The sequence below is a fragment of the Bombyx mori genome, chromosome 21, assembly GCF_030269925.1.
Source record: "Bombyx mori chromosome 21, ASM3026992v2".
Lineage (NCBI taxonomy): Eukaryota > Metazoa > Arthropoda > Insecta > Lepidoptera > Bombycidae > Bombyx > Bombyx mori.
Genome location: NC_085127.1, coordinates 9,171,757 through 9,195,815, shown reverse-complemented (window position 1 = coordinate 9,195,815; position 24,059 = coordinate 9,171,757). Strand labels below are relative to the sequence as shown.

At 37.8% G+C, this 24,059-nt stretch overlaps 1 protein-coding gene and 1 long non-coding RNA gene across 8 annotated transcripts in view; one reads left to right on the top strand and one right to left on the bottom strand.

Moving 5' to 3' along the window:
* Positions 1–24,059, bottom strand: part of LOC101739746 (tyrosine-protein kinase CSK) — a 42,518-nt gene that overhangs the window by 2,598 nt on the left and 15,861 nt on the right. For 3 of the 7 annotated variants that reach the window (XM_004929616.5, XM_012693349.4, XM_012693350.4), the window contains exons 2-16: positions 20,872–20,957; positions 18,892–19,011; positions 16,895–16,975; positions 15,232–15,313; positions 13,942–14,035; positions 11,935–12,081; positions 10,373–10,463; positions 9,598–9,717; positions 6,904–7,042; positions 5,724–5,889; positions 4,656–4,820; positions 3,159–3,258; positions 2,495–2,611; positions 1,619–1,705; positions 448–627 (exon numbers count right to left, since the gene is read on the bottom strand). In XM_004929616.5, coding sequence (XP_004929673.1) covers positions 448–627; positions 1,619–1,705; positions 2,495–2,611; positions 3,159–3,258; positions 4,656–4,820; positions 5,724–5,889; positions 6,904–7,042; positions 9,598–9,717; positions 10,373–10,463; positions 11,935–12,081; positions 13,942–14,035; positions 15,232–15,313; positions 16,895–16,975; positions 18,892–19,011; positions 20,872–20,919 — 1,737 coding nt within the window. In that variant the 5' untranslated portion in view covers positions 20,920–20,957. Of the gene's footprint in view, positions 1–447; positions 628–1,618; positions 1,706–2,494; positions 2,612–3,158; positions 3,259–4,655; positions 4,821–5,723; positions 5,890–6,903; positions 7,043–9,597; positions 9,718–10,372; positions 10,464–11,934; positions 12,082–12,820; positions 12,963–13,941; positions 14,036–15,231; positions 15,314–16,894; positions 16,976–18,891; positions 19,012–20,871; positions 20,958–24,059 lie in introns of those variants that run through there. The other 4 variants (XM_062674724.1, XM_012693351.4, XM_062674726.1 and 1 more) reach the window with 2 other exon arrangements.
* Positions 12,906–13,495, top strand: LOC134200865 (uncharacterized). The gene is made up of 2 exons (XR_009975957.1): positions 12,906–13,141; positions 13,364–13,495. It is a non-coding gene; the product is annotated as an uncharacterized LOC134200865 (long non-coding RNA).

The window sequence follows — 24,059 nt, the reverse complement described above, 5'->3', positions numbered from 1 at the left end:
TCGCCTGTCTACAAAAGCAATAAAAAAAAAATCACTCTCGGTGTTTTAGGCCTCTCAAGCACCGGTCACCGTTCTCGTCGAACTCGTCGATTACTATGATGAGTTTGACAAGCGAACTAACCCATAGACACAGCCCACTGAGTTTCTCGCCGAATCTTCTCAGTGGGTCGTGATTCCGACCCTGTGGTAGATTCTGCTAAGCACTACTGCTAGGGCTACTGTTAGTAAGCTCTCAGGTTGAACTCCTGAGTTCACCTACACGTCCGGGTGTAGCTGGAATACCCTCTTAGGCTACCAGCGAATCATCATCATCATCAGCCTGTATCTCTTCACTGCTGGATGTAGGCCTCTCCCATAGTCTGCTACAATGAACGATCCTCCGCCTTCCGCATACAATGTTTCCCAGGATATCGCCGCAAGTCATCGGTAGGGGAGGCTAGGGCGTACCTGCGCGGGCGTGTGGTCGCGTATGTCGGCGAGGTTGCGGCGCATGTGCAGGAAGGTGGGTCGCGAGGCGGGGTCGGCGTGCCAGGCGGCGCGCATGAGCTCGTAGGGGCCGGGCGGACACCCCTCCGGCGCCTCCATGCGGTAGCCGCGCTCCACGTGCCGCACCACCTCCGCCAGCGGCTGCACAACACACAAAGTATTCAAGCTGATTTTACAATCTTTTTAAAAAAAAAATACAACAAAGATTTAACTGCCGTGAAAAAATATTTATATGCGACACAGAACAAAATCTATACATATAAATAAAATTAGAGTGTCTGTTTGTAATATTGAAATAACCGCTTTTTACTAAATGCATATGAATATATCGGTACATACACCAAAATAACATTTTTTACAAATTTTGTCTGTCTGTTTGTTTCGGCTAATCTCTGGAACGGCTAGACCGATTTTGATGAGACTTTCACTAATAGGTTATATCCTCGGCTACTTTTTTTAGACTAGCTTCGCCCCGCGGCGTCCCCTGCAGTTATTGTCGTACCGCGCGTAAGATGGAGGGACTCGCCTATCAATAATAAAATTTAATGTTTCCGAAGCGAAGCGAGGGCGGGTCGCTAGTTTATAATAATATAAAAATAAAATTGTATTTAAGCTGAATTATTTTTATTTGACTGTCGACTTTAATTGATTTCTACAAATTCCACCACTTTTGAGATAATTGAGATTTCGATAGCATGTCATCTTAATATGGGCGACTTTCACATTTTAATGTATGTGGGTCTTTAACCACTTTACACCAGTTAGGCCACTCAGGTAGATAGCCGTCATCCGTCGATATTAAGAAAAGTATCTGTATTTCGACTGACGTTAATCAGACATAAGGCTCACCGTGAGCAATAGAGCATAAAATAAATATTATAGACGTGCGTCAGCTTATTAATCAGTTGAATTGAGAATGATCTGTATAAATACTTTTTTATTATTTTGAAAGGATGAGTCAACCTAGTGGTTTATGCTGAGCGTGGCTCGTGGACATCACCAATATTAGGGGAACACTCAAGCCACTGCCTACCGTCTACTATTTATAAAGTTCCCTTGAAGAAAGACATCATTTAATAAACACGTAGGGTCATTGTACAGTGTACACCATTAAAATAAAGTAATAACTTACAATTCTAGGATAAGGTACTCTTCCAAACGAGTAAATTTCCCATAATAAAATTCCAAAACTCCACATATCCGACTTGTTTGAGAATTTCTGCAACAAAAGTACATTTTTATTAAATTTTGGTGTTTTGGAAGTAATCGTGGCCTAAAGGATAAGACGCTCAGCGCATTCGTATCAAACGATGCGATTCTGCCGGCGTTAGAATCCCGTAGATGGCAGACGAATTTTTCTGATGAAATACGTACATAACAAATGTTCACGAAGGTCTTCCACGGTAATGAATAAAACATCACGTAATAAACTTCGTATTTGCGTAATTAATAGCGGCAGGACGTTTTGTGGGCCCCGCACGGGTGGCTAAATTTACGTTACGTTTGATGTCAATGGGCTCCGGCCACTACTTAACACCAGGTGAGCGATACGCTTGTCTATACAACTTAACAATAAAAAAAGAAGAATCGCTAACTTGTGGATTTATTGTTTGCTTGTGTTCTCTGTATAAATTCAAAGTATAAACCATGCCACTCTGTGTAATGGCATGGTTTATACTGTGGGGCTGAGACGCACAGATGTTAGACAGGACGGGTGACGCATGAGTCATTCAAGATAGGTGGGTTTAGGTACGAAAAAAATGGAGATAGTAATATTACTGAAGGGAGAGAAGAAACTAGCAAATAGTTGAGAAAATATTAAATATTCACACTAACTATTAGATTCTCAAAAAAGTGTAAAAAGTAAACCATTCATCTGATTCTGATGAAGCTCGGTACAGATATTATTGACATTCTAGAGGTTTCTGTCAGACAATAGTCAAGCGATAGTCACAACAGAGCGTGACTGGGTACCATTAGTTAATAAAAATTGTAATTATATACTGACGTTATATTTAAGTGCCTCCGGTGCTGTCCATTTAATGGGCAACTTGGCCTGTAGCCGAGCCGCCTCCGCCGGATCCTCCAGCGCTGCACCAGCTCGCGCCAGACCGAAGTCCGCCACCTGTTATACAATCAAATATTACATGTATGGAAAAAATGCAGAAGAATACATTTTAGCTGTGATTTCTTTCAGAATAATATTTGTTTAAAGACGTGTCTAAAAATGTTGTCTTCAGGTCGAGATTCCTCCTCCTCCTCCTCCTCCTTCAGTCGATCGCTCATTGCTGAGCATCGTGATGCGCCGGCCTGTGACTTTTTTTGTAATCTGTAGCCACTTTTGTCGGTTAGTGGCACAGTGAAGTGCTTGGCTCAGTCTCATGTCCAGACACTCGGATACTTGGTCACTCCATATTTTTCGGCTCTGACCTCTGGATCGTCTTCAATCCACTTTACCCGTCACTATGAGTCTCTCCAGGTTGTCAGAGGGTTTTCTTGCTATATGACCAAAATATTGGAGCACTCTATATAGGCATTTAGTGGATTAAAAACCACTTAATGAGAAAATATTCTCTTTACCTTATAAAGATTTAAAAACCGATTAAATGTACACATTTCTAGACTATTTTATATTAGAACAGATAAAGTGTAAATATAGTTTTAAAACATACCTTGGCGGTGCCTTCCGCCGAGATGAGCACATTTCTCGCCGCCAGGTCGCGGTGTACGACACGTTGCCTTTCTAAATATTCCATCCCACAGCACGCGTCACTGTAACCAAATTCAATACCATATTTAGAATCTCGGTTATGTAAACAGTTTCTTCACGATTTGTGTTCGAAAAATCACTTATACGATTGACTGGTAATCTGGTATCTCAGTAAACCTTTTTTATTGCACAGATGGCAAAAGGAATCCGTGACCCACCAGGTGTTAGTAGTCACTGTATGTCACTATTAACTATAACTTAATTTCCGATTGGATGTATTTTAAAATTGTAAGAAAAAAAAAACCCATCTTACATATTCAATATCCTAATTATTTTTTTTCATAGATGGTGGTGGTGGTTGACGAGCTCACGGCCCACCTGGTGTTAAGTGGTCACCGGAGCCCATAGACATCTACAACGTAAATGCCGCTAACCGCCTTGAGATATGACTTCTAAGGTCTTAGTATAGTTACAACGGCTGCCCCACCTTTTAAACTGGAACGCATTACTGCTTCATAGCAGAAATAGGCAGGGCGGTGGTACCTACCTGGGCGGACTTACAAGAAGTCCTACCACCAGTAATTACCCAAATCATAGTTTTTACAGGTTTGATTTTTATTACACGATGTTATTCCCTCACCGTGGAAGCCTTAATACATCGAAGTACACGACATCGTAAACTTCTAGTTGCTATCTCGAGTATTGCCGGTATAAGCCGCGCCAATAAAGAAACGAATAAAAAATGGCGGCGACGATCATGCGATCTCACTCTAAACTATTGCTGTATTTAGTCGCACACAGCGCGTACTGCATGCAAAAAAAATATGAGTTCTGACTTTGTTGTTGAGTTCGAGTTTTTCACTTTCGAGTTGTGCGACTTAGATGACTAAGCAGCAAAAGTGTCTACGCAAGTTGAATCCCAGATGATACACCTCCCCCTCTGCCGGGACATAAAGTAAAGTAAAGTAAAGTAAAGTAAGTAAGTAAACAACTTTTTCTTTCTATCTTTCTTTTTATTTGTTGACCTTACCATATGTCGGTGCAGATACATAGACGTCATTTTCGATTCGTTTCTTGTTTTTTTTAAGGGATTTTATGACCTGGTAACTAAGATCTTTAATGTCTTATTTTAATTTATATTCTTATTTTAATGAAAAATGATATTATGGAGTGAAATGACATGAAATGAAGATGATTAATTTGAGACATTAATTAGCTGTGAACTTTTTGGAGGATCCCGAGAAGTTACGTCCAGCGGCTTTGTTTCATTTTCCCACATTTGTGCACTTTCACAGATATTAAATAGTTAATAACCACCGTTATTAAACACTTTAAACCTGAAGAAACACTAAATAGACAAAATAAAACAAATCACACAACTTCACTCCTCGCGTTCCCCGTCAAAAAGCCGATTCGTTTCTTTATATAGCAGATATCAGAATCGTGGATCGGTACTCACAACGCGAAGTTGATCTGGTTGAGCTGCGTGACGTAGTGGCGGCCGCGGCTGCGCAGGTAGTCGAGCAGCGAGCCCTGCGCGCAGTGCTCCGTCACCAGGCACGTGCCGCCGCTGCTCGTGAACACCAGCCCCAGCAGACGGACCAGGTTCTCGTGCTTCAACGATCTGCGTTACAAATACAAAACACATTTAATTCTCACTATCTATTACGTAATATTCTTTCTTTCATTCTTTTCAGCTTCTCAGAAGATATCGCTCCATTTCCTCAATTATTCGTTCACAGGGGTATCTACAGTAGGCGCGCGAGTTCATGTCCATCTTAAGGAATGTGGTAGTGCTGTGACCTAGTTAATTATGGTAATGTCGATAATAACTACCGATTTAGTCAACAGCTGTCAATTCGGTTTAATGTAACTTAAGGTGATTTTGCAAATTATCTAATAAAATAAATGTGTTATGTATAATTACTTATATATTTCTAATAGAGAAAAAAAATTTTTTTTATTCCAATTCAATCACTTATCAGGTGAAAAGACAACCGACAGATCAGAGTCGGAATCAGTATATTTTTTCAGTAGGTTTTTTTCTACCTGAACTTGTTGGAAGCGGTGTAGTCATGGTTTATTCGCAATGAAATAACACAATAGCGTTAGCGTAAATTTTCGATATCGATAAGCGCGCGTCACAACCGTCAAGGACAACACTCGACAATAGACAAATGCGGGGAGGTGGGTGAAGGCGGGGCGAGCTGTCCCCCGCACGCCGCCTCTGGCCCCGATGGACATGAACTCGCGCGCATACTATAACTATCTTGAATATTAAAATTTCTGGTTGCCAATTCGAGTGTGGCACGAGTATTTTTATCTCGAAATCCCAGTTTCCAAACTATCGGACATGTTATTTAATCCATACAATTAAGAAGTTCATCTTGTCACACGATTAACAACGTCATAAACTTTTGGTTTAGCTGTTGTAACATTAGGGAAGTTGCTGATCTTAACTCTTGATTGTAATATTTCAGAATAGTTACGGTGCCTCAAGTAAATAAATAAAGACGATATTACTTACGCCATCACACTAGCTTCAGCGCGGAATTTACTAGCGGCTTCCCGATCTTTGAGAATTTTGACGGCCACTTTCTGCGTGCCGTTCAGGATCCCTAGCATCACGTCGCCGAATTCTCCTTTGCCGATATTTTCTCGGATTTCAAGGTCGCGCTCGTCTATTTTCCAACCTGTAATGAAAGTGTTAGTTATTTACAGAAAGGCATCAGAAAATCAGGATCATTGTTGTAAAATTTTTGATTTTTTATGAATAGTTACATAATTTATATATATATATATTTTATTATTATTAGGAAAACTGTCTTTCTAATTAATACGGTTATAATGATTATTGTAATCCATTTTGTAGACTTGTAAGAAAATTTAAACCTTTACAATAATTATTCTCCAACAAAAAACAATCCAGCAGATTTTTAAGGTGGAAATAATAAACAAAAATATTTACAATAACGTGGAAAATCAATAAGGAGCTTTTAATTAAAACATCGGTCAACAACCGGTACGCCGGTCCAGCTAGTTTCACTATCTCTCTCTTTAGCGCACAACAGCATATGTGCGAGCGAAATAGCCGATCACAATATAATTGCACTTATACTCTATTCCAATTACGAAGTCCCTTTTGATACTTCTTAGAACGTAACTCTTCACGTTTCGCATAATCTATCTATCTATATATATTATTATATAAAAATGAATTGCTGTTCGTTAGTCTCGCTAAAACTCGTGAACGGCTGGACCGATTTGGCTAATTTTGATCTTGAATTATTTGTGGAAGTCCAGAGAAGGTTTAAAAGGTAACAGAAAATATCAAAATGCTCGGAATTAAATAAAAATAACAATTTTGTTTTTCCTTTGATGTGTCCCCCGTCGGACGGATTCCTTTTGTTTGTTTTAAGCTTATTTTATACAAAATTTTAGGTCTTTTATTTATCGACTGAGGCACTACGAAGTCTGCCGGGTCAGCTAGTTTGAAATAATAATCATTTTTTGTTCATAGTCGTAAATCATCATTTAAAAATCCACAATCAATCTAAATCATTATACAATTAATTCACATACACATTAACATAATAATAACATCTGTCAAATGGGACTTGCGTAATTGGAATAGAGTATAAGCAATGATAGTGATAGGTAAATTTGGTCTGCTTGTTGGTTGGGACCGGTTCGTCATGTCAACTCACGCGCGTCAACGAAGCTTTGCGACTGCAAGGTGCCGTCCGTCTGGTCGGTGGAGGCGGCCGGCGCGACGTACGCGTGCGGGAAGTGTCCCGCCGCCAGCGCGCTCGGCACGCTCGGCGTGGGCGGATACGGCGGCGGCTGCTACGAGATGGAAACACACTTAGGGTCACGCACACGGGTCACTAGCCACATCCACAATCGCCGCCACTTGAAGCTAGAAGCGGCTACAAAAGCTGAAGCGCGCGACAACCACTTTTTCTGCCGTGAAACAGTAATACGTTTCGGTTTTAAGGGTGGGCCAGCCGTTGTAACCAAACTTGAGACCTTAGAACTTATATCTCAAGGTGGGTGGCGCATTTACGTTGTAGATGTCCATGGGCTCCAGGAACCACTTAACACCAGGTGGGCTGTGAGCTCGTTCACCCGTCTAAGCAATAAAAAATAAATAAATAAAAACTTGTGGTCCTAGTTTTTTTTCGCGAACGCGAAAAACGCGAACCACTAAGAAGAACCGGCGAGAAACTCAGTGGGCTGTGTCTATGGGTTAATTTACTCGTCGAGCCCTTCGTCGCAAGCGACGGGTTCGGCGGGGACGATGACCGGACTTTTTTTAACGCGTGCTTGCAGTATCATAATGGACTGCGACGAAGAAATGAAGAGAGAGAGGGGTGGGGAATCGCGCGTTTTGTGGCCGAGCCGACAACTAGAGGCGAGCAGTGGCGATTTGTGGCGTGTGGCGAGTCCATACAAAATGTATGAAGACAACAGGAAATAGGTCGGTGGGTGCGTTTTGTGGTTGTGGCCGGTGGCACGTGTGTCGGCGACCCTTAATCAACACATACATACGATAGTATTCACGTCTTAATTGTACATGTAATTAATATATTAGAGCCCAAACGTTCATAATATAAATAAGATTTCATAGTTTGAAAAGTTATTTTATGGCACTACTATAAATCCAGTTAATAGTAGTAGCCTTGAAGGTCAAGTATGTAAAATGAATATAATCTATACTAATATTATAAAGCTGAAGAGTTAATCTCAGGAACTAGGGTCCGATTTGAAAAACTCTTTCAGTGTCAGATAGCTCATTTATTGAGGAAGGCCATAGGCTATATAACATCACGCTAAGACCAATAGGACTAAGTGAAGCACCAATAAAGAATGTTTCAAAAAAATTCCCTTTTGAGAGCTTACGCTATATATATACGCCAAAGTAACTATTCCACGTGAACGAAGTCGCGGGCAAAAGCTAGTATGTCATAAAAAGTATAAGGTGATTGCTTGACGTGACCTTCATCCATGAACGGATGGAGCTACTCTTTATGTTATCTCGCTTATGTATCGATCATAGTATAACAATACATTGTGCTGACGAGTGTCACAATAGGTGGTTTGATTGCACCTAGCGTTGTCTTCCAGACCAAGTCGGGATTCGAAACATAATTTGGAACTAATGTCCGGAATTTCATCGTAAGCATTGCACAACGATTATAACGAATAAAAAATGACATTTCTACTCTATCTGAGACATTAGCACCATGGTCGTGCTCTATCATTGATATGGCAATGTTAAACGTCGGCATTCGTACACGTAGCATTCATGAGTAGCGGTAATATTTATCATCTTTGAGAAACAAGTTATCTATCAAACAATAGTACAACCGTCTTTACAAAATAATTATATGGATGGACGACAATCAAAAACAATTTCAAACGTTCACAGGGTATTAAATTATGAATGTAATTTATATTCTTTAACACAAAACAACAATGAAAAACGTTTGGTATTAATACAAAATTTAAAAACAAAAAAATAAAAATAAACTGTTATTGTAGTGTGGCAAACAAAAACGTTTTTATGGAAAGCAATCGCAGTGATTCATCCTCAGGTGTTGTCGCCACGTGATTACTTAATTACAATTGAACACGAAAACATAACATTTTATAGAATTTAATGTCTTATTGTCAAGCAATAGACCATTGTGTAGCGTCGTACAAACGTGTACTTGTAATTGCGATGTGAGAACGCAGGTTGTTATCTGACTCAGAAACGAAGTTAATATGCATATTGTATTATTGACACCTTAAGAGATTAATTAAAATTACTTGAAAAGTAAGATAGCGCCGCATTATTAAGTTTAATATTCAGTTATGTCTAAATTCTAGACCCTATTCTGGTTACGAGTGCAAACAAGAGGCATGCGAGATAACAATAAGTAGAGCGTGACACCGAATAGCTTTTCCGAGACTCGAGCCCGGATCCTGTGGCCAGTCACTAGCATGTAACTAAGCAGACAAATCAACTAATTATTTAAATTAATTCAATTCATCATCCATGCCCTTTTCAGGCCATTCAAAGACCATACTTTTCATTACATGTCTTGTTATGTAAAAAAAAAAAAAAACAATAGTCGATTGTAGTTTAATATTCTATGCTTGCAACGAAAAATGTTATTCTACGGAATTATAATTCAACTATATTAATTCTAACAAATTTGTTGAACATTTTGTCAGAGTGTACAAGTTTGGAGTTTCAATTAATTATAGTCGAATTTCGACTACTGCCGGACCACTAGTACTTATAAACCGTACAGTAGGTAGGCAGGCGAGTCCCTCACGACCGGGCATCCGTAAAAAAACGGATTCCCTAGCGTTGAAATAAAAAAAAAAGTAGGCGTGCGAGTGGCTTGTACCTGCGGGTGGGGCGGGTACTGCTGCTGCGGGGCGCCGTTGTTGTTGGTGCCGTTCGCCGTCGCCTTGGGGAGGCACCGCACCAGCTTCGTGCACAGCCCGTCCGCGTCCTGCAGGTAGTGCTGCCGACAACGTACATTATACATCAGTACCGGTCATAACGACTCGATACAACTAGCCACGGTCAAATGTATACACTAATATATAAGTCTATAGCGGTTTTTACGGATGTTATAAGTACTGAACCTTTATTTTTATTATATATTTATTTTATTGCTTTGATGTGTGGACGAGCTCACAGCCCATCTGGTGTTAAGTGGTTACTGGAGCCCATAGACATCTACAACGTAAATGCTGCCACTCACGCGAGATTTGTGTTCTAGCTTCTGTTTTAACAGTACCCTCGAAACGAAACGAATGTAGATGTTAACACCACGTGGACTGTGAACTCGTCCACACATCAAAGCAATAACAAAAAATACAAAACAATAAAGTCGGCCAACTTCAATACCTTCAACGGGATTGTGACGACGTTAAGAACAAATTTTTTCGATACAAAATGAATCTTAAGGTATCAGCTATTACGGTCGTATTTCTACTACTGGACAAGTCACTTACGATCCTCTAAAAATATTCACTAGAAATTTCGATCTCGCGGTTTTCAATCGTCAAGGATCAAGAAAAAATTGTATCTATACATATCGATGAACAAGTATGTTTGGACATATCTGATTAATTGAAAACACAACAAATAATGTTTTTATAAATAACACTCACATGAATTAAGTCCGTCATGTTATCGAAGAATTCTTCATCGTCTATGGTCAGACGTTGGTTTTGGTTGTCGGGCGCTGTCGCCCATTTTACTCTGAAACATGAAAAACAACATATAATATGTTACAACGTATTAAAAGTAAATTGGTTCTACCGGCCCGCGCGGATTATTATCACCGTCCTGCTTATCTTTGCCGTGAAGCTGTTTTGAAGTCGTTGTAGCCTAAAGTATAAGACGTCCGGTGCATTCGTATGTAGCGAAGCTCCGGTGTTCGAATCCCGCAGGCGGGTACCAATTTTTCTAATGAAATACGTACTCAACAAATGTTCACGATTGACTTTCACGGTGAAGGAATAACATCGTGTAATAAAAATCAAACCCGCAAAATTATAATTTGCGTAATCACTGGTGGTAGGACCTCTGGGACCACCACCCCGCCTATTTCCGCCGTGGAGCAGTAATGCGTATCAGTTCGAAGGGTGGGGTAGCCGTTGTAACTATAGTGAGATCTTAGAACTTATATCTCAAGGTGGGTGGCGCATTTACGTTGTAGATGTCCATGGGCTCCAGTAACCACTTAACACCAGGTGGGCTGAGAGCTCATCCATCCATCTAAGCAATAAAAAAAAATGTGTTCCGGTTGGATAGATGAAAGATCCATTAAACAATACAACAAGACTTCCAGCGTGTGACTGGAGATGGGTGGGATTGATGTTATGATCGTGTGATGCCAATGGACTCCGGTAGCGCCCTTGCACTAGGCGGCCTATAAACTACGCTACCCGTCTACACCAATAAAAAAATCAACACACTTGAAACTTCGACTTCAGTTCCAAAGTTGCCCGCGGTATTCATTTCATTGTACCAGTTCCTGTTACCAATTAACATCAGACAAGCGATGAGTTAACCCACGCTCATCCACGACAGGAAAATACAAATTTATTTCTACAATGAATCTATAAACGGCCCTATTTATTCCACTACACAAGGAGTGTAGCTAAGAGCCTAGTCGAGGTAAGCAATTTAAGATTAAGCACGTACGATGAAATGTTAATCGAAACTTGTCCACAAATATCCACACAATTCATATTTTACTCACATACTTTATTTATTATTTAATTTCAAACTGTCCGAAACACGGCTACCCCCAACGCCCCATTTTTTAAAGGAATTTTATGACCTGGCAACTAAGACCTTTAGGTCAAGTCTTATTTTAATTTTTAATTTTATTTTTATGAAAAATGATAATATGCAGTGAAATGAAGATGATTAATTTGAGACATGAATAAACTGGGATGGAATTAAATGAAATATAATCTCCGTAAAATGGGGGTCAGATTTTTTTAGTGCTTTTTGGATGATCCCGAGATGTTACGTTCAGCGGCGTTGTTTCATTTTCCCACATTTCTGCACTTTTACAGATATTAAACAGTTAATAAACCACCGTTATTACACATTTAAACCTGAAGAAACACTACATAGACAAAATAAAACAAATCACACAACTTCACTCCTCGCATTCCCGCCAAAAAGTCCTCGCCTCATTTTGAATCACAGTTCTAACCTATAGTGTTCCACCCTTCCTCGGAATCGGACGCACAGCGTGTGGTCTCCTGGGAAGTTAGTGCTCTCTCGCACCAAGAAAACCCCGTCCGGAGAGCCGGAGAGCAACGCCTCCGCTCGCTCCCTCGATATCGCGCCGTGATGCCATCTACAACGAAAACATCTTCATTTCAAACTTTATATATGTTACGGTCAAAGTAGATATTGCGGCAAATGTACACATTTTCCTCTTCGTTTGGGAAATGTGCATTTATTTACAATTTCAAAGAAGGAAAATGTACATTGAATTCACAATGACCATGTCGTTTTGGTAAATGTGAGCATGGCATACAAAATACGAAATCGCAAATGCTAGAGAGCACTTGCACCTAGCACCGCTAGGTTAGCGGTAGGCCGCGGCTTGGCTCTGCCCCTGGCATTGCTGAAGTCCATGGGCGACGGTAACCACTCATCATCAGGTGGGCCGTATGCTCGTCTGCCTACAAGGGTAATAAAAAGTTGTAATGTACTACAAACTAACCTAACCTATCACATATTATATAACATGCAAAGAAAAGTATATTTTGTTTGTCATTTACATTTTTTAATTAAAATAATTTTCGTTATTAAATCCTTTTGTATTATGTTTATTTAAATAAATATTTTTTTACTGCAACAACATTATTAATTTATTTGTATTCCAACTTTTCTTAAAGCATGAAGGTAAGAGTATACATTTACCAAAAAGTGAAGGCAATATATTATATACAAAACTATATTTACATCTGGGAATTTACATCCAAGTACAAAACTGACAACTATTGAATTAATAAATAAATTAATGAATCAATGAAAATATTAGAAATGTATGTAGCCAATTCAAAAAAAAAAACATCAAAACAATTTACTCATTTTCCGTTGGTTCATAGTTGATAACCGGTGGTATGCACAGTTTTATTTTGTGTGGTTTATAATAACACTCCGTAATGTCGCTCTCCATGCTTCGTTCGCTTCCAACGTATATAATGAAACGTTATCAACGAGATAGTTTACGTGACGTTAGATCCTTATCAATTAGTTGCAAAGGGAGTTAGTTGTAAAATCGACCTTCGCCGACAGCATTACGGTTTCTATTCACATAATTTTAAAATTTATTTAAATTCATTTAATAACAAAAACGTTATCGTGATAGCATTATCAAGTCGACAGATGATAATTGAATGTTAACGGTAGTGTTTTGTTTTCTTTTTACTCTAATATTTGTTTTTGTAAATCTAGAAGAACTCCGTGATTAATTGAATTATCTTTTTAAATCTTGCATAATATAAAGAGTATGGGAGCGTCGATCCCGAAGCAAGGCAGCAATATATATAACTACTTGAACATGAATTCAATTTGAAATGAAAATTTTATTGATTTTCAAGTTAAGATTTAAGTTTTTTTTGTTTTAGCATGTTCCAGAAACAATTGAAAAGGTAGCTCTGGTGGACATTCCATTGCTTGTCGTCCCGGGCAATAGTTTCGCATCAACGGTTTCTAATTGCAGTTCATTGCGGGCAATCCAATAAACAATGTTAATTACATTTAGTGTTTTCTTTCTTTAAGGTTCGCTGGTAAAACATTATAACATAGCATTAAGGCAATACTGGGGCTAGAGTACGCGATGTAAGCGGCTGCAATTAGCAGAGATTAACTCTGCTCGCGATAAGAAGTGGTGCGTTGGTAACCGATAATAAAGTTTTGTTTTAATTGCCCGTGCAGAACGAGCATACGGCACATCTGATGATGAGTGGTCGCGCACCATTGCTCGCGGACGTCAGCAATGGCAGGGACAGAGCCAAGCTGCTTGGTGTCTATCGCTATGTATGTATGAACATCAAAGAGACTCGAAGTCCACTTCATCCAACAATGAAACCACTGTCTCAAATAACACCGTGAGGTCATCTGCCAATTTCCTCCAATGAAAACATCTATGAAATCATACAAAAAACAGTCTTAAAATCACGTGCACAAAGTTGAGTATACTCACGGCCACTGTGTCATATTGACCAGCCTGTTGCCGGCCGGCGGTGGGTTCTGTACGGACGAGTTTACCAAGACATCGCTCTGTCCTTTCGTGACTGCTGTTTAAAACAAAATAATCAATTTTAAATAATAACTTAATAATTGAGCCGCAGTCTACTAGAACAAAACATAATTTGAAACGTTGATTTGACGGACATTCGACCTTGTGCCTCAACCATCAAGATTTATTTTTCATCATCCAACCATATCACGTAGGCAAACGTTTGCTTAAAAAATAGTATTTGTGTTACCATCGAGTGCCGTTTTAGGCAAAGGGAACGATTACATTACTTAATAAATCATATAAATTGAATGTGACATATGTATATATTGACTGACAAACGTGTACCATAAAGACTAATTACCACAGACACTTTTTACGGTTTGTTTTTCGAATTTCGAAGTTCCGATTGCATTAGATTTATCGGTATGTTAATTAATAATAACCTATCACAAATGATACCCATCCATCCGCAACAAAGCCAAATTCATAATTAAATTTTACTGCGCCCTGTCATTAGGTAATTAATTTAAACGTTCATTACCTATATTAATATATAGATACTTTAATATCACATATAACTCGATGTCCGCGTTTTACGTCGACGGGTGAAAGCCTATTTGGTTTAAGCGACATTTTGCAACATTTTTGCGACTGTACAGGAGAACAATTTAAAGTTTAAAACTTTGTAATAGTATCATAACAAAACAACTTCTTCAGCTATTTCAATGAAGTAAACTTAATTGGAGTTCAATTTAAAAAACATCGAACCGTGGTTCTTAATACCAACTAAAACGCATTTTTAATTACAAAGATAAATCGTCTTCTCGCATTAATACTGTATAATCTCAAAACGTACTAATTTTACAGGAGAGTGTTTTAAAGGTTTAACATGTGATATTTTTAATATTAATCATCTTTGCAACATTTATTTTTTATCGTTTACCAGTTACATTATCTGTCTTTTAAAGTAAGATAAAATTATGTATTAATTTTGTTAATAGTAGTCAAAATATAGGTAAGCTATAGTAAAAAAAAAAAAACTAAAACTAAACTACGCTCTTTTGACAGTATTTATGAGAAAAATACTGGTGATAAAACTTTATGAGAAATATACCAAATGATTCCGCATATTAACTCAATTTCGAATATTTTTGGTAATTGTACACTTTTACTGCGAAAAGACGAAATGTCGCGTATTAAGCGGAGTGTCGCTTCAAGCAATTGCTCGACGTAATTAATGTGTAATAATACCTGGTGCTGTTTGCGAGGTGTGCATGGCGGACGGTACAGTGGCGGCCGGAGCGGGTGTCCGGACTGACGATGACATTATAAGCTATCAATTAAAATAGAAAACGGCCATTAAAATCTTCTATTCGTATTGAAATAGATGCTATTTTTAAGTGCGTCAATTTTTTTTTATTGCTTAGTTGGGTGGACGAGCTCACAGCCCACCTGGTGTGAAGTGGTTACTGGAGCCCATAGACATCTACAACGTAAATGCGCCACCCACCTTGAGGTATAAGTCTTAAGGTCTCAAGTATGCGGCTGCCCCACCCTTCAAACCGAAACGCATTGCTGCTTCACGGTAGAAATAGGCAGGGTGGTGGTATCTACCCGCGCGGACTCTCAAGAGGTCCTACCAGGTCGGCAATTTGCGCTTATTTACATGACTGTACCAGGCTCACCACAAACCGGGAGAAGTGGCTATTGCTGCGCGTAGCATCTGCCCACAGCAGTGGTACTGAATTTTGGCGGTATTTACGTTATAGATGTCTATGGGCTCCGCTAACCACTTAACACCAGATGGGCTGTGAGCTCGTACCCCATCTATATATATATAAATTACTTGGTCGGTACATCGCACGGGCAACCTTCCACGCGGTCTGGTGCCTCCTACTTTGCCCTGAACGACAAGGCGCTCTATGTGGTCATTTCCTCTCCTCATTCATTATTTTTATTACTCGACAATATTTCTTCAGCGTGGTGAGCCATTCGCGAAGAATCGTGAAAATGTAACAAGTCCGTATTTGAAAAATTGATACATGCCAGCGGGATTTGAACACCGGCATAATTTCAACTCTCGATACTTATACACTAGACGTCTTATTCTCTAAGCCACGGTGACTTATATTAATATAATAAATAGACATTCACTATAAATATTATTGAATTACAGGTGTAATTCTAAGGTTACAATTCACGTATCCGTTTTCATTTCGTTATCTATATTATATCAATTATATTAACTTGATGGACAGTGAGCTCGAGGGTTCAGAGAGACGGTGTGGTCTCATGTCTCGGAAGGATCCCTTATACTCATCATATAGGTCAAAAGTACATTACATTTATTAAACAGCACTCATTTGTACAAGGACAACGATATAATCTATTTCACTGATACCCATAAAATGTTTCGTAATTAATTCCCAGAATTGATTTTGCTTTAATCAAAAATAATAGGACGTAGTTTCCGATTAGATTTCATAAAACTGAAGATTCTAATCGCGAGAGACATCAACGATGTTGCTTATGATTAGTCTCGTAAAATGATGTTAACCCAAAATTCAATAAAATATAAATCACAAATTCATCGAATATCGAGTGCGAATTTCTCAACGCCTTTGGAAGCCCTGCGTCATCATCATACGACAGTTGAAAATTAAGAATCCCATGAACAGTAAAACTATGGCTTTGAAATCCCTGAGTTTCTCGCCGGATCTTCTCAGTGGGTTGCGTTTCCGATCCGGTGGTAGATTCTGTGAAGCACTGCTCTTGCTAGGGTCAGTGTTAGCAACACTCCCGTTCGAGCCCCCTGAGCTCACCCACCTACGTTAGAGTGAAGCTGAAATAGCCTCTCAAGGCTATCAGCATAGGTAGGAAAAAAAGGCTTAGAAAATTAAATAGACGAACTCACATTGTGCGGTATAGTATTCTGCAATGCGGACGGGGAGAGAGGCGCGTGCGGGCCATTACTGCCGCTCAAGTTCCCTCCAGACTACAACAATGAATGGGAGTTATTAAAAATAAATACACTCTTTATTGTATAAACACAGATTGCTCGATTGTTTTGTAGTATGTTGTGGTTTATATAATTTATTTTATTTGATATGTATTTCTTATCTATGTATTTATTTTGATAATTTAATTATAACCTCACTAGGTTATAATTAAATTATCGTTTTATATTTGTATTATATTAAAGTTATAATTATTAAATATTTTTACTCATGTCTAATATAATTCTTTAAATCATGTATTAACTTTATCACAGCTAAGCACTTTTTGAATCTTTCAATTCGTCAACGAGGGTTAACTGGAAGAGAATGCCTGCATGCCTTTAAGTTCGCCTTTGTACAATAAAGAATTTTCAATCAATCATTACACAACGAAATATAACTTTATATTAATCGAATATGCATTATATAGTAACAAACATTATTTACTATTAAGGCCTTATTACGACTTTTAAGTTTAACTTACTTTTAGTTTAAGAGTTCCCGATATTATTATTGTCTATAATAATAGACGTTTGTTGTAAAGTTATGTCCCGTTACTCGGAGACGTTTACCTTTGGTTTATTTAAGGTTTCCTATTAATTTAACTTTTAAGTTTATGCGAACTTTTAAGTTTGAAGTTGTAAGTTTGTGTGAACGAGCGCGCGTCCTCAATGATATCAGAAAATGCACATCGAGAACGTGTATACCACCCACCTATCTCGAGATCTGAGGTCAAAGTCTTCATTGTATTGTTATAGTGGTTGCTTTAACGTCCAGACCTACAATATATACGGCTTCGCGGTAGAAGTATGAAGTATGGTGGTACCTAACCCTGTCGACTCCGAACTTGCCCTACCAAGCTTGCTCTTGATAAGAGTAAGAAGTAACCGTCATCTCATAACATTACCTAGTTCCTAAGGAACATTTTGTAGGTCATTAAGCCTAATTCGGAATCAAAGCCTTTGTCTCCACAAAAATATGAAAAATATACTTTAATTTATAAATTAAATTAAAGCAGGCATAGCAGCGAACGAGATCTCTTCTTGTTATTGTCAACTATAATGGGAATGACCTTACCGCCCATGCATTAGCAGTTAATGCGTGTATAAATAACGAGAAGAGACACGAATGTTGCATGTTATAGACTACGGGTAAATTAGTCGAAACTCGCACGCATAAATTCCAGAAAATAGTGAAATAACAAAAAAATGACCCAAGCATTTGCTGTATGTTGTTCGCAAATGAGGAAAAATTTTCATTGTATTGCGTTATTACTAGTTACTGGGGGAATCGGAATTTTATGATAATATACAATGCATTACATATTATAATAGTATTACGGAGGCTCATGAAAAGGAATTCCTTGGCAGAAAATAAATTAATTTCTCTATATAAACAAATTATAGACGATAAGAATTTTGCAATCGTAAAAAGTAAATTTTATTTATTTTTACAATCGATTTAACGTATTCCAACAACGATATAATATATATCCACTTTGGCAGGGAAACTATGTTTTGAAAAGTAGAAAAAATAAAATTTAAATAATTCTAAATAAAATTAAATAGAAAACACGTTGGATTTTCGACAACTTAAACTCTGACCAGTTTAGCTTAAAAAGTGTAAATTTCAAAATTGAATCTTATAAATTTGAAATAATACACAGATAGAACTGAAACTAGAATGGCAAAGTTGAAAAGATGGGTTTGCAGATTAATCGATGTTCTTTTGAATCGCATTTTTTACAAAAAAACATTATTTCCTTATATATTTTTATAGCCCTTGTAGGCAGACGGGTATATGGTCCATCTGATGGTGAGTGGTGATCGTGGCCCATAGACGTCCGTCCGCTAACCGTAATACACATTAATTGCGTCATGGTATTATTTGAGTAAATAAATAATACTGAACATACCGGTAGCTGATGAGGTGCTTGTACGCGCTTAAGACGAGCAGGGGCCGTGGGTGCAGGAGCGGCAGAAGCCGAATACCAGCCACAAGGGCCCACGCCCTGCGCCGCACCGTGCACTCCGTGCTAGAACAAAATGTTCGTTTGATTTCATTTTGTTTTAGTTACAACCTAGTCAGAATTAATTTTCATGATTTTTAACTTTCCAGAAACTTCGATTGGCAGATAAAAACAGTCTTAGAAATGACTATGAAAATAACATAGTTTTAAATGGAAAATGTCTAATCTTGTTTTGATATTTCAAATTATCTTTGCTTCATTTTTAGAACGTAAATTTATTTTCCAAGATTTTAATGATTATTTAAATAAATATCGTTTCGTATTTAATTATTTTTTATGTAAAAAAATAATATTTTTGTAAAAAAATTATATACTTGCATTCCTAAAACTATTTTATAACATTTGCTTCATTATTAAGCCCATATCTGTTTGGGTCTGATTTTGTTGTTACATTATGTTCCTAAATAAGGTCAAAACGTGACTTGATTGACCGCATCACTGCACTACGCAGAGACGAGTCATCAACACAAATTTTGATATCAAACAGCGTACGTATTATTATACAAAGCGGCCCACTGGGACCGCGCACCATTTTGAGGGCAAGGATTATTAAGAGCACTTTATTGATAACGATAAATTGTATGTACCAATTATGTCTAATCTCGTACTTGTAGCAAATAGGTTGTGCTCAGACAAAAGATAATATTTCTACACAAAGCCGGTTAATGATCCATTGAAACGCACAACCTTGGCTGACAGCCAAATTTGGTGTGGTACAGGTACGTTTGACCACGCGTTTACGCAGATTCTTCGGATTTGTATCATTTTATCGGTTTATTTACTAACGAGGTTGCCAAATAAAATTAGACTACGCGAATAACAGACGATGCGTTTTCTGTTTGGAAAATTGAAAATAACAGTATTCATTGCCATTACATTGAGAATGAATATTTAGGAACAACTTATATAGAACAATAGCATCTTGACGTAATTGTGATACAGATAGGTTTTGAATAAATTCTAAGGATTGGGCATTTGAGCTGATTGAAGCTTGCATTTATTACTTACTTAAGAATACTCATCTGAGTGGGCGCACCTACACGCAGCCGAGAACGGCACGGTTTTGTTCAAGAGCTTGCCGTCGATACATCGTTAAGGAATGTGCAACAAACGTGCCTCTGTTTGTTACACATCACCATAATTGTAAAGTATACTTGAGTCGTAATAGCGCCACGACAGAATGACACATTAAAATATGTACTGTTTATCTTTTAGATTTTAGATTTTGGACGTATGTACTGCTTTTATTAGAACTAAAAAAAAGTAACATAAACATAAAACTTTGCACATATTACTTTAAAACTAAACTTTTATTGAATATATGAGTGAACGAGCTCCCGGCCCAGATGGTGTTATTAACCGCTATTGGAGTCCATAGTCATCACAAAGCGAATGACGCCACCCACCTTAAGACAAGAAGTCGAAGTCTCAACAGAATAGCAATGTCAGCTGGCCCCACCTAATTGGAACGTATTACTGCCGCTGGACCGAAGATATAGGCAGTGATATGTTGTTTAGCAGCGCGGACATGTAAAGCGTACCAGTACTAAAGATATACTGGAATCCTGTGTTTATGTTTATAAAACAAGTGAGGATTATATAGACAATGATACAGGTGTTAGTAGTATTAGAGTAGTCGAGCTCATATACGAGTTAGCCGGTCCACAGTGCCCTGAATATGTTTTGTCACAACGGACTCGGAGTTTAAATGGAAAAGTGAAAGAAGACCCGAAATAGGCAATGCTCGTTTATTGTGATTAAAAGCAGAACAAACTATTACCCTTACGATCTTCGGACATAAGGTGTTTAATAATTTTTTTCTGTGTTTTTTTTCCGAATAAATAATACACATTAGGGCTTAGATACCTGTGCCAATGGCGGATGCGCCTGATGACGATGCACGTCAGAATTCATGACGGGCTCCCCTACTACTCCCGCTCACCCCTCATCATCTGTAGACAAGAAAAAAAAACAAATAAGAACTTTATCCGATTTATAAAAGTGAACATATTTGGCGATAGATAAAACTAAAAAAAATACAATTCGGTGTTCACAAGAACTACATTTTACAAGATAATGCTGTTTGTATAAATTCAATCTTTTTACTACAAATATTATTTTGAGCTACTGAATCTATCTTTTGAGCTACTGAGCTGAATCTTTCTTTTAAAAAAATATTATTATTTTTAGTACTAGCCTATTACTAGTATTTTAATACTCGCCAGCATAGAGTTTATAAAATCTTCATTTATTACAAATACCTATTTTGTTATAATAAAATAGGTAGTATTTACTGAAGCTTTTGTTTATTGCCCTTATAGGCAGACGAGCATACGGCCCACCTGACGGTGAGTGGTTACCGTCGCCCAAGGGTTTCAGGGGCAGAGCCAAGCTGCTGACAAGCTTCACGTGTACTTCTTGAGAGCACGCAAGAAACCGCGTTGAGAGACTATTTCATTTTTCCACACTTGCCTACTTCAAAGATGCTAAAGTTAAACAGTTATGATGCCTAAGCACGAGACTTAACGTAATAAGTGCAATCTTTAATCAATTGATAGGTAAGCGTGGGATGGTGGGCGTGGTTGTGATTCACTCTCGTCCTCCCGCCGCGCCGCGATGATGCGGAACTAACGACTGGTGGCGCGGTCAACGAAGCGTAGCCGCTGTCGTGACCACTGTACTTAGCTACTGTGTGAAGTAACTTACGTAATTCAATTTCGCACCGACGATACACTATGATAACTAGTAGAAGAAATTGTAATAATAAAAACCGGACTCTGTGTATGTATTGGGATTAGAATGTAAGCTGCGTAATTTAATAATAAAATTGAGGGTAACAGAAATTGACAACTTGAGTGCTTTTACCAAGAAATTTTGTTACATGTATGTATCTATCTACACTTTGTTAGCATAATCCTAACGTGTTTGTTAAAAACGTGTAATTGAAAAATCGTATTTAGTACGTACAAAATAAAAAATCGATTAGTATTTTAATGAACCGCGCATGTAGTTTAATGATTCGAGGCCACAAACATTTAAAAAAAACATATATTTTTTTCCCTACTTAATCGTTTAGAGCCTTAGGTGATATTCCAACTACGCCAGGTTTGATAGGTGAATCCACGGAACTCAACCTTTGAGGACTAGCTAATACTAGTCCCAGCAAGAGCAGTGCTTTAGTGAATCTACCACGGAATTGGAATTGCGATCCATTGCGAAGGTTCAGCGAAAAGTTTGAAGCTCTATGGCTAACATTAATCCTAGCTTACTTTTACTAGGACAAATGTTAGCTAAATTTTTAGGCTTTAGTTTAGTATTTAGTTATTTTAGGCTGAGAAGAATAGCCCCTCATGACTACTTGCAGACTGGTAGACAAAAATAAGAAAATACTACAAAAAAAACTACAAAACTTTCCGTTTTTGTTTTTTGTTTTTTACGCATGTAAGAGCACTTATTCAACTTTGATATCATAAATTTATTTTTAAATATCATAGGTTTGCTTACCTATGGTCTTCCAAAGCACGAAATTCAAACAATTTAAATCTTAGTGTTTTAACTCTTATTTTGCGTCAAAATGTAATAATAGGTAATATTAGAATTCAAATTAAAAACTTCCAACGACCCCGTGTAAGGTTCACATTAATAATTAATTATTTACAGGTGAAGTTGAGTTTATTAGCTTTAAAATGGATCTATATTACAACGATACAGAAAGTGCTTAATAATTTTAGTATTATTAACATGTTACAATACAGTTATTTTAATCGGTTTCCAAACGAAAACATGGAAATATTTCGCAAACGCGTTGCAAAAGTATTACAGTTTATTGTTTTTCACTTGACCTAGCCCGAATGCGAGTTTACATATGAGTAAAAAACGTTTCACAATTTACCCACTATGATTAGCGGTAGTATTAGCGGTCAGCGTGACGGACAATATTGCATAATCCAATAACATACACTGTTTAGGTACCTTCGTCGCATACAGGTTTTTTAAGATCTATAAGATCATAAGCAATAACGAAGACTCAGGGTCGAACACATAATAAAATTTACGACTATTGTAATTCCAATGCAAACACCATTTGAATGTTTGTTCTTATTACCACCCACATTGCTAGGCGTAGTAATGTCATGATCGATGCCTCCAATGAACACTACGCTAACTCAAAATTCGTAGGTTTACAGGAGGAGCGTTTAAACGAAAAAAGTTGGTAAAATCTTTATTATTGCAGATATATTTACGGTTTTATTTTGTGTAACTATAGCTGATTTACTCTTGCTTCGAACCCCATCAATAATGATTTGTAATACTTTTAAAATAATGAAGCTATTTGCGTGAAAAACGAAAATTTCAAAATTTTGAGTTAGAGTAGTGTTCATTGGAGGCATCGTGATTATACCCTGCGTGAGTATCATGCAGCCACATCTATGTCTGTTACGAACCTTTTAAACGTCTAAACGTACTTTCTAATTTTAAGTGGATTAATTAAACATTCTCATTCCGTAACACAGAAGCTAAACGTGCATATCTTATGGATCTAAACGAAGTTTTTTTCTTCAATTTAATTGCGTGAACATTCCAAGTCATAAGTACAAACAGCATTCTTGCATAAAACGTCTCATCAAATTAGGCGACGTGATAACAGGATACATAGATATTGCAGTACGTTGTAGGCCAAATGTATTTACATAAACAATTCCATTACAATTATAGATGTATTGCAACTGTTTGCGGTTGCAAGCGGAAAAATACAAGACGACTAAACAATATTATGGAGATTTGGTTATGACATGAAACTTACTTAGTTCTACAATACTAGGTCCAAGTACAAAAAAATTACAAGAATGCCATCTATTAAAGAAAACAACATTTGTCATCTCTACATTAACACATTTCCATATTTATACACTATGCAAGATTTCCCGCACTTTCACGGATAAGTATTGTGGTTTTCTAGAAGCCGTTAGTTAAACATGAGGTCGTAGCGGGGTTGAAGAAATCATAGCCACAATGCAATAAGACCAATGAGAGATGGATCGGCTCTCGAACAG